The 11,488-nt window shown below is 29.6% G+C and overlaps 1 protein-coding gene across 3 annotated transcripts in view; it reads left to right on the top strand.

Moving 5' to 3' along the window:
• Window positions 8,367-11,488, top strand: part of LOC109826371 (lipid transfer-like protein VAS) — a 5,464-nt gene continuing 2,342 nt past the window's right edge. Inside the window, exons 1-2 of one of the 3 annotated variants that reach the window (XM_020393400.1) lie at window positions 8,367-8,820; window positions 11,406-11,438. In XM_020393400.1, coding sequence (XP_020248989.1) covers window positions 8,502-8,820; window positions 11,406-11,438 — 352 coding nt within the window. In that variant the 5' untranslated portion in view covers window positions 8,367-8,501. Of the gene's footprint in view, window positions 8,821-8,933; window positions 8,967-10,848; window positions 11,293-11,405; window positions 11,439-11,488 lie in introns of those variants that run through there. The other 2 variants (XM_020393399.1, XM_020393398.1) reach the window with 2 other exon arrangements.

Here is an 11,488-nt window from a genome sequence, read left to right as displayed (position 1 = left end):
CCGGCGCCGCCGCCGGAGTAAGGGAGGATCATGGCGGCCATTTGATGGCCGATGAATAAATTGATTGAAAGCAGTGGTAGCGTCTTTTTATTTTTTTTGGGGGAGCGGTCTTCTTGATGAACTCGCGCTAGAGCGAATTAGGATGAGAGTTATCCGTTCGAGGAGCCTTTGGCACGAGTTAAGCACGTGCGAGGGCATGTTCTGGCGGCCGGGAGTATAAAGGCCCAATAAGAAGAAAAGACTTGCACTGGCCCGTTAGTGGCTGATTTAATCATATCATCATATTATATCATACTTACTTCCTTTAAAAGCATGAGCTCGGAAAAAAATTACAATGATCAATATTGTTCTTCGCTATTCTAAATATTTTATTTATATTTTAATCTATCCTAATCATAATTATATCCTATCCTAATCCTATGTGAACTATTTATAGCTTAACAATTTTAAAAAATAATATTAATAAAATATATAAAACATATTCATGGTATTAGTTTGTTAAGGTAAATAAATTATATATAGCTAACGTATTATAATACATAAAATATTATAAAAAAACCTAAAAGTTTTAAAATTGCACAAAATACTCTCAAAAGTTCAAAATTATAAAAACTATCCCGACGTCTAAAAACTTAACACAGCAAACATGAAGTCAATAAATTAACAGCATTTTGCGAAGGATTTAAAATTTACGGTTAACATATCAATATCTTAAAAATTATAGAAACATCCTTAAAAATTCAAATTACAAACAAGCACATGTAAATCTAAAATTTCAAAACTTAAAAACAACATAGATGAATTCAAGAGATTACCATAATTTACTTGAAAATTTCTAACATTTCAAAACTTAAAACAATAAATATGAAATCAAAAAATTAATAGCTGCCTCCCAAGAATTAAAAATTTTTAATTAACACCCTCAATGTCCCAAAAATTATAGAAACAGTTTCAAAAGTTTAAATTATAAAAAATAACCCCAAAAATTTAAAATTTATAAATAACAAAAAATAAATTAAAGAGATTACCCTCATGCACCTAAAAATTTAAAATTTGCCGAAATTAACCTCAAAGTCACAAAAATATAGAAAAAAACTCTTTCAAAATTTAAAAATAATAAAAAACTCTAAATTTTTAAAATTTATAACCAGCACTCATCAAATCTGAAAACTATTGGTAGACCGCTAAAATTTGAATTGTTTTAAAATTAATTTACAGTTTTAACAATTGCAAAAAGCAGCCTCAAAATTTCAGAGTTGTAAGAAATATCGTGACATTTAAAAATTACCACCGACATATGAAACATAGAAGTTACAACTACCAAACTTAAAAGTAATTTTTTTAAAAATGCTCCTAAAGTTTTAAAAATTACAAATCATACCCTCAAAGTTTAAAACCATAAAAATTTCTGAAATTTTAAAACTTGGCAAAGAAAATTATAGTTGTTAGGTATTCTTTCATTAAGATGTATATATTTAATTTCTAATTTAGGGTTTACTATCCCTTTTCAGCATCTAAAGATATTCTAAATTGATACTGGTAAACAAAATCAATAAGCATTGATTAAAAATATTCGATTAGGGGATAAAAATTTAAAAAATATTATACCTTAAAGATTATCCTTACCATATAAAATAAAATAATTGCATAAAATTTTACTAATAAGTTAGAGCAGCAAAAAACATTCGTAACATTAATTGATAGATGTTTAAATCCACAAAATTGATAAAAGGCTATAATATAATAGCTTAGCATTAAATGATTATAATTTAGAAACATTAATCTCTGATGTTATAATATAATAGCTTAGCATTAAATATTATAATTTAGAATACAATAAATTATGTATGGAGATACTATCAGAATGTTCAGAGATATCCTTCAAAAGAATCAAGTTATTTCCATTGCAAATGGGAAAGTGAAGAAAATAAATCTAAAATTCAGAAAATGTCCATGAATCATTTGAATTGACATTAACATAAGGCACATCTATTAAAGAAGCATCAACTGAGTTCTATTGAAGAATAATTTAATAACTTTTATCTTAATTAAAGAAAATTTTTCTATAGAAAATATAAGAAAAATTAGTAAGCATTGATAAATTTCATACTTTGCTCTTCAGATACTAAAAAAATTAAATATTAATATTATAATCTAAGGCAAATTAGCAATAAAATATATGTATTTAGTTTAGATCTTTGTGAAAATTACAAGGATAGACAAATGTAATATTATTGACATAACAAAAACTCTTATTGGATGCACATCAGAAGAATTCATTGTAGAGAAAAAAAAGAGGTAACTCATAATCTTATTTAAGTAATATATTAGAAACACAAAGAATTTCATATATATGAGATTAATATTTATTCTCATTGAAATAATAAAAAAATCAAAGTCTGTATTTTAAGAAGTTTGTGTTGAATATCAGAAATACAATTAACTTCTTTGTGAAGTTAAAGGACAAGATAAAAGATTAACCACCCCAAGAAAGATAACAGCACAAAAATTATAACTCTAGCCCGATGTCACAATTGAGTAGATGATGAAGACACTACTCTAGAATTGCCCGGGAAAAAGATAATGGTGAGGAATGATTGATTTTAGCTCAATAAAAAATAAAACAGAAAGAATAAAGGATAATATTTTCTGAATATTTTATAGAATAATTTAATTATTTTGAGTGAATTTAGGAATCTTTAGAAAGGAGTTTCACGAGCTTTTTTTAGTATTTTTTATATGCATGTGCAGATGCTTTTATTATATGAAAGTATACTAGAGTTAGTAGTAATCTTTAATTTATAATTTCTTATAAAGTCTATCAATGATTAGGAACAAACTTCATATTCTCTTTTGTATCGTTTTAGTAAACTTTTAACCAATCATTTTGTCTTATTGGTTTTAAATATTCACATTTCTTATAAAATATTATTTAAATATTTTTTAGTTTTGCAACACTATACTTTCTCAAGTAAAGCTTGGTATCATGTCAGTCAAAATAATATGAAAGTTTAAATTAGCTTCAAATTATATTTATTTTTTATCAATTCAAATATAAACATGAAAATTTAAACTGGGTACAGCCTATTTAAACAAACACCAAAGAAAATAAATAATCCTAATATTAAAGTTTAGAGACAAAAGTGAGCATAAACTATTAAAATGGAATTAAGGAACAAATTTTAGTTAGAAAATAATCTAAAAATACTTAATCATGGTATTTAACCATGTGCATTGCACGTGTATAAAACCTAGTACTCCTTATCAGTTTAAGAAAAACTTTCTATGGTCAATTTTACGCTTAATCCTTATGGATATTACATTTTAATTTTAACCTAATATATTAAAATAATTTAAAGTTGAAATCTTTAACCATAATTTGATATTAAAAGAGATCAAATAGAGGAACTAATTTTCTATACTATTAAAAGATGACATACGCCCAACTAATTTTATCTTCATAAGAATTCTCTTTAGATTGAAACTATTCATATCCATTACCAAAAATTCCTATTCATAAAAAAGTAAAAATTTTTGATAATTAATCTTTTGTTAATTCTAAACAATCTCTAACTATCCACAATTACAAAAATCCAAAAATTATTAATATTACATTTTAATTTTATCCTAATATATTGAAATAGTTTAACCAAAAATTACTATTCATTAAAAAAGTAGAAAATTTTGTTAATTCTAAACAAGCTCTGGCTATCCACAATTATAAAAATCTAAAAATTATTGATATTACATTTTAATTTTATTCTAATATATTGAAATAATTTAAAGATAAAATCTTTAACCATAATTTGATATTAAAAGGGATCAAATAGATGAACTAATTTTCTATCCTATTAAAAGATGACATATGTCCAACTAATTCTATCTTCCTAAGAATTATCATTAGATTAAAACTATTCATATCCATTACCAAAAATTCATATTCATAAAAAAATATAAAATTTTGATAATCAATTTTTTATTAATTCTAAATAAGCTCTAACTATCCATAATTATAAAAATCTAAAAAATTTACATTGTCCCTCCTTAATTATTTTAAAAAGTAAATTTTAATGAACCTCTTAGAATTTTAAATTGAGCATTAAATTCCCAAAATATCTGCAATTCTCATTAAATCCTTAGTAAGTTAGATAATTTTAGAAAAACACCCAAAACATTTTGAATTTTTGTACTTAAGTTCGAAAATGACTTTACCCTAAAATTTCACATCGGCTAAAATTAACCCTCAATGATAGTATATACCCCTAAAATTGATATTATTTGCAAGTTAACCATAAATTCACAAACAACCCAAAAAAAGGAAAAAATATAAATAGCTACTAAAAATTCTAAAATTATAAATAATACTAAAAAAATTTACAGAAAAACATATAGGTCCCTTAAAAAATTGAAATTGTATAAAATCTTGAAAATCTTAAAATTGAAAAAACAACTCATAAACTTCTAAAATTATGAATGACACGTAAAAATTCATAAATTACACAGAACTTCTTAAAAATCCAAAAAATGCAAACCAACCACTTTAAAAATTAAAAAAAATTCATAAATTACACAGAACTTCTTAAAAATCCAAAAAATGCAAACCAACCACTTTAAAAATTAAAAATTATGAACAACCCTAAAAATCCAAAAAAAAAATCCAAAAAATGCAAACCAACCACTTTAAAAATTAAAAATTATGAACAACCCTAAAAATCCAAAAAATTAAATAAACATACGAAAAGTATGAAAATTTAAAAAAATCTCATAAAAAGTAAAATATTACAAATAGCATCCTAAAAATTTTAAATTCCCAACAGCCTTTTAAACATCTTAAAAATAATAAATTGACCCTTTAAGTTAGAAAACTTCAAAGAAACCCTGAAAAACTTACAAAAATCTAAAAAAATTATAAAAAACCCTTTGAAAAATCATACATTAGATACAAACCTCTCTAAAATATAAAATCATAATTAACCTCTTAAAAATTCCAATAAGTACAAACAAATCTCTGAAAAGATCTGAAAATTATAAACGATCATTATTTTGGGTTTTTTGCTAAAAAATGTTGGGGATTAAGTGAAAAAACGTAAAACTTATTGGGTTATTTAGGTGTACTTTGATCATTTGACTACACATGAATTAATGATGTTAATTTTGAGGATTTTCATAATTAAGGGGGTTTATCTACAATAGGCTTAAACTTGAGGGGATTTCCTCATATTAAAATAGTTGATGACGTTTTTCTAAAACTAATCCAATATTTTTTAGATATAACATTATAAAATCTCATTAAGTAGTGATTATAAGAAACCCTTTTTAACTTTTAGATACTATCCGAAAAGCCCTTCAACTTTGAGTTTTTATTAATAAATTCCCCCAAGATTATCGTTTTTAGAGTGGTTTCCCGATAAAATCTCAAACTTAAAGGGTTTTTTTGATAACCTCTAAAATTTAGTGGGTTTTATATATTTTTAAAGTTATGCGGGATTATTTGATTATCATCCAAAGTTAATGGGGTCATTTTATTATATTTAGCCTTTAAAATATTTTACTTTATTCGCATAGTTATCTGCACTAAACAAGAAATATATCATTTGCTTAATAAGTAACTATATCAAATAGGAAAATGAAATATTTTACTATATGCAACCAACTTAGTGGAAACGGTTTATTTTTTATTTTTTATGACTAAAAAGGTACTTTGAAAAGTAAAAACTTGGATATTTAATTAGGCTTTTAAAATGTTCAATATGTATGATAAGTAAAAGGAATTATGTATATAAAATTACTCAAACAATGGCTCCTAATTTCAAACTAAATTCTAATTTAATGCATTTCATTTCAAATATTTTACATTTATAATATTATACTTTATAGACACACGTGAAAAGTGGTATAAATTATTTTTAGACATATTTAAGTTCTTCTGATGTTTTGATCATTAGATGTTCGATATATATCATTTTAAAATACTTAGGGTCTTCACCAATTTGTGAGCCCTTGAGATGTTCAATACGTATGTTGTTTAAAAATAATTATACGAGTAAAACTACTCAAATATGTGTTGTTTAAGTTTTTTGATATTTTATTATGAGATATTTAATATATATACCATTTCAAAAGATTTAGGGTCTTCACCACTTGCAGTTATTTTGATAGACTTGAATTAAAATAACTATATCTTATTAGAGTAACACTAGGCAATAGATACTAAGAAATAGAGATGAGTCCTGATAGAAGGTGTAACTGAGGCAATTGAGCTAAAATTTTTTGAAATTGCAAGAGTAATCGAATGAAATGGAGAAGGATCTTCAAATAAATAGGAATCTCATACTCAGTAAACAATTAACATAATTTAAAGACATGAGCAAATCTCCTGCTATGTGAAATAGTCAAAGTTAGCTATAAAGTAATTTTATGTCTTAAAAAATAACAAGTTACTCTACCAAGAAAAACATACATACTAGCATAAAAAACATTAATTAACTATTTCATAGCTTGCTTTGACAATCCAGAACATAAACATATAGAGTATGATAGTATTACCTTGGAAAATTATCTATAGTTAAGATCCATGGTTATTGGTATATATGATATTTTCTTAGGAATCTATTAGCCTCATGGGATATAACATTAAAGTGAAAATTAATTAATAAAATTATATAGGGTATAAATACTGTGAATTCGTGCATATTATAAGATGAAAACATAGGATTGGGATGAGAATAAAATTATTCGCATATTTTTTTATAAAAGGATCTTGACATTCGTCTACTATTATTGTAAATTGTACTTAACGTGAATTGACCGTGTAATTTTGACTTTGGTTATGGTAATTTTAATACTTTTGATTAACTATATAGTAAATAGACAATAAATTATTTTATGTTTTCACGTGAAGTCAAAAGAAATATTTCACAACCAAGTTAAGTAAGAAAATAGAACAAAAAAGATAATGATATTTAATCACATGTAATGCACGTGCATCCAAGCTAGTGAAAATAAAAAAAGAGGAATGATTTTAAAAAAAAATTGCGATTAATGTATAACAAGGACATAAACTTTATATTATTGTCAAGCAAGTATGATGGACCTTCAAATAGCACTATCAAACTATCACATAGATTCTGATTGCAAGTAATTTTTATTCAAGGGTTGATTCCTAAAAACACCCTGAACTTTAGGGGGTGTTGCACATATCACCCTAAATGTGTTGCACATATCACCCTAAATTTTGTTTATCTCATTTAACCGTTCTGAACCGTGGGGTGTCTCACAAAAACCCCTTGCACTTCAGTTTATCACATCTAACCCCTTTGCCTGTAAATTGTAAATAACCAAAGCTTTCTTGATAGAGAAAAGCTCACTTTATGAGGAGTGTGTTGCCGGAGTATGTTGCCTTTAAATGACTAGTGATGAAGTCTAGGAGTTTTTTACTCGAAACATACTTTAGCTACTTGTAAATTACAGACATGGGGTGGGGATTGTGAGACACGTCTAGTTTAGGGAGGTTAAGTGAGACAAACAAACTTCAGGAGGTTATGTGCAATAGCCCCAAAACTTCATGTTTTGTGTAATTAACACTTTTCTATACTAGCTTAAAAGTTTATGGTAGCATCGTGCAAGACTCCCTGATCGATGATAATTTTTTAAAATATTCCAAATCATAGGTGAAATTGTTGATAACTTAGTATCTAAGCGGGGAAATCGTCCGGGAAAAAAGGGGCACTTCATAAGCTAAAGATATTTAATTTTAGACCAGAATGTGAATGCTCCGGCTGTCTTCTTGTCGCTGTAAGATATATTGTTGCTTCTGTAGTCTACACCCTTGACCTGTGATTTTCTAAATTAAAGTCATGATACCCTGCATTTTTCATTGGTCAAAGGGAAAAGTCCAAAATGGGAAGCAAAACCCAGCAAGACAAAGACTTGGTCAGCTGATTACCTGCTCTCGTCTTCATTGGCATTTGGCATATTGATCCATTGGAAGACATTATTTGCATCTCATCTTATTAATTAAAACAAATTCATTTCAAAAGAAATTATATAACAAATCTTTTTCCATATATACCATACATACACGTTAGTTATTTTTCATCTCTCCAGTTTCCAAACACGGTTTAATAGGACAAATGGTGAGACAAATAAATGAAAGATGACAGTAATAATGTCAGCCCCGCAAAAAACCAGAACGTGAAATCAGATCAGATCAGAATTTAGAAATAGTAGTGTGTGATAACTAAACATCGATTGTAGGGGGAAAATTTTTATATAATGAATCGTATCCACTAAATAGCTGGTGTTTTAGCAATCGTGTATAATTACGTCAACATAACACATGGGAGGATTTAAAAAATGCTAGCTCTTCTTGACCCGCCAACTGACTTGACCGAGTAAAAGATCAAGAAATGTTCAGAAGTTGATTCTGCTCGCCGTATAAAGAGTAGATCACCGTGTTGCGTACCCCCCTTCATCGTCTTCATCGTCATCGTCATCCAATCATGAACACGGCCGTGGCGATCGTAGTTCTGCTAACAGCTGCAGCCTCATTGACCACTACCGGATCAGCACAGCAAGTGGAAACCTGCGCATCAAAACTGGTGCCGTGCGGGCCGTACATAAACTCGACGAGCCCACCGGAGAGCTGCTGCGGCCCGCTAAAGGACGCGCTGACGAATGACCTGAGGTGCCTCTGCTCGATCTTTAACAGCCCCAAAATTCTCAAGGCTTTCAATATTGATCTCAACTCGGCGCTGCAGTTGCCTAAGCGTTGTGGGATGCCTTCTTTCTCTAACAACATCGCCTGCGTCAACTCTACAGGTATTTTATTCGAGTTATCGTGATTATGATTATGGGATCAGTTCTTAATTTTGATCAATAATTTCTGATTCTTTTGTTTTTAATTTGTTTTTGAATTTTGTCGTTGATTGCAGCTGGAGCTCCTGGACATTCGATGGTTCCTCCAGGTACAGACACATACTTTTCGATTCAGATTCATGTTCTTGGCTCACGGAACTCTACAGGTATTTTATTCGAGTTATCGTGATTATGATTATGGGATCAGTTCTTAATTTTGATCAATAATTTCTGATTCTTTTGTTTTTAATTTGTTTTTGAATTTTGTCGTTGATTGCAGCTGGAGCTCCTGGACATTCGATGGTTCCTCCAGGTACAGACACATACTTAACACCTCACATGTCCCATGTAGGGTCCCATGTTTTTGGGTCCTTGTAGCACCACCCGTTGCAGAAATATTAAGCCTATCTTAATTCATTCGTCCTTTTGTCGTATATTGGCAAGTCATCTACCATTTTGTAGCTAATTTAACGCAGCGAGGAAGGAGTGCTCTTTGAATCCACAAAGAACAATCTTCGAATCCACAAAGAACTTTGAATCTATGAAGAAAATATAATAACAGAAATTTATTGATAAGAGTGGTCTAGTTAATCTTTCTAGGGTTACATACATCTTATTAAGGGCTTGTTCGGTTGTTTTCCGAAAAAAACAAGAAATGGAAATGTCACATTTTATTTGATATCATGACATTTCAAGAGTTTTCCCACATTTCATTTTTTGTGTTCGTTTCGCAAAGAAATCACCCCTTGAAACCGCCAAGTCACATAAAGAGACAAAAAAAGCCGCAATAGTAACAGTGCATGTGTTTTCTATTTCTTGTGTTCGTTTGAACAAAAAAAAGGAAAGGGAAATGGAAACATTTAAATAATCTGTTTAATTCTCATTCATTGTTCCAACAGTGCTTTTAAATATTAAAAATTCATTGAATTGACATTTCCAAGTGTTTTCAGAGGTTTTTGTTGTGAAAACACATTTCTTAAAAATGTGATGTGGCATCCTACGTGGCGTTTCATTTCTCTAAATTTCAAAACGAACCGAACTGAAGAAATGGAAAACCCTTGAAACCAAAAACCTATGTGGCACATGGGGGATTTCTTGAAATGTGAGGTGGCGGGTGTTTTCTCATTTGTTTTGAGCAAACAAACAGACCCTTAATATTAGATTGAAACCAAGTTCTGCATCTCTCTCTCTCTCTTCCGACCTGCTTAGGGGGTGTTTGTTTCAAAAATATTTTGGCATTTGGGTGGGATTTTAAATTCTAAGATCAAGAAGTGGGTTTTTTTGGGTTTTAGAATTCCATAAAACTTGTTTGTTTCAAAACAAATTTTAGAATATCAAATCCCCAAACACTAAAAAAGTATTATATTCAAGGAATTGTGAAATCCTTTTTTTTGGGTGGGATATGTGGTGGATTTCAAAAGTATTAGACAAATTAAGGATTTCAGATTCCAAAAAAGTTTAAAACAAACAAAAATATTACAAATTATAGTATTTTAAATCCCAAAATATTGTTGAAACAAATAAAATTTTAAGAATCCCAATCCATAACAAATTACGTATGGATTTTAAATCCTATAGTGAAATTCTTATCATAAAAAAATTATAGGATTTGAAACAAACACCCCCTAAAGTTGAAGTTGAAGAGCCACAACACCCTATTAACTGGGCCACCACAGGGTTTGAAACAAATAACAATTACTATCATTAATGCCTTGCATCTGAAAATGACGTCAGACGTGGGATGAACTATAATAACTATAACAACTGAAAGATGACAGTAATAATGTCAGCCCCGCAAAAAACCAGAACGTGAAATCAGATCAGATCAGAATTTAGAAATAGTAGTGTGTGATAACTAAACATCGATTGTAGGGGGAAAATTTTTATATAATGAATCGTATCCACTAAATAGCTGGTGTTTTAGCAATCGTGTATAATTACGTCAACATAACACATGGGAGGATTTAAAAAATGCTAGCTCTTCTTGACCCGCCAACTGACTTGACCGAGTAAAAGATCAAGAAATGTTCAGAAGTTGATTCTGCTCGCCGTATAAAGAGTAGATCACCGTGTTGCGTACCCCCCTTCATCGTCTTCATCGTCATCGTCATCCAATCATGAACACGGCCGTGGCGATCGTAGTTCTGCTAACAGCTGCAGCCTCATTGACCACTACCGGATCAGCACAGCAAGTGGAAACCTGCGCATCAAAACTGGTGCCGTGCGGGCCGTACATAAACTCGACGAGCCCACCGGAGAGCTGCTGCGGCCCGCTAAAGGACGCGCTGACGAATGACCTGAGGTGCCTCTGCTCGATCTTTAACAGCCCCAAAATTCTCAAGGCTTTCAATATTGATCTCAACTCGGCGCTGCAGTTGCCTAAGCGTTGTGGGATGCCTTCTTTCTCTAACAACATCGCCTGCGTCAACTCTACAGGTATTTTATTCGAGTTATCGTGATTATGATTATGGGATCAGTTCTTAATTTTGATCAATAATTTCTGATTCTTTTGTTTTTAATTTGTTTTTGAATTTTGTCGTTGATTGCAGCTGGAGCTCCTGGACATTCGATGGTTCCTCCAGGTACAGACACATACTTTTCGATTCAGATTCATGTTCTTGGCTCACGGGCC

The sequence above is a fragment of the Asparagus officinalis genome, chromosome 10 (assembly GCF_001876935.1).
Source record: "Asparagus officinalis chromosome 10, Aspof.V1, whole genome shotgun sequence".
Classification (NCBI taxonomy): Eukaryota; Viridiplantae; Streptophyta; class Magnoliopsida; order Asparagales; family Asparagaceae; genus Asparagus; species Asparagus officinalis.
The sequence above is the reverse complement of the archived record's forward strand: the minus strand, read 5'-3'. Positions and strand labels throughout refer to the sequence as shown.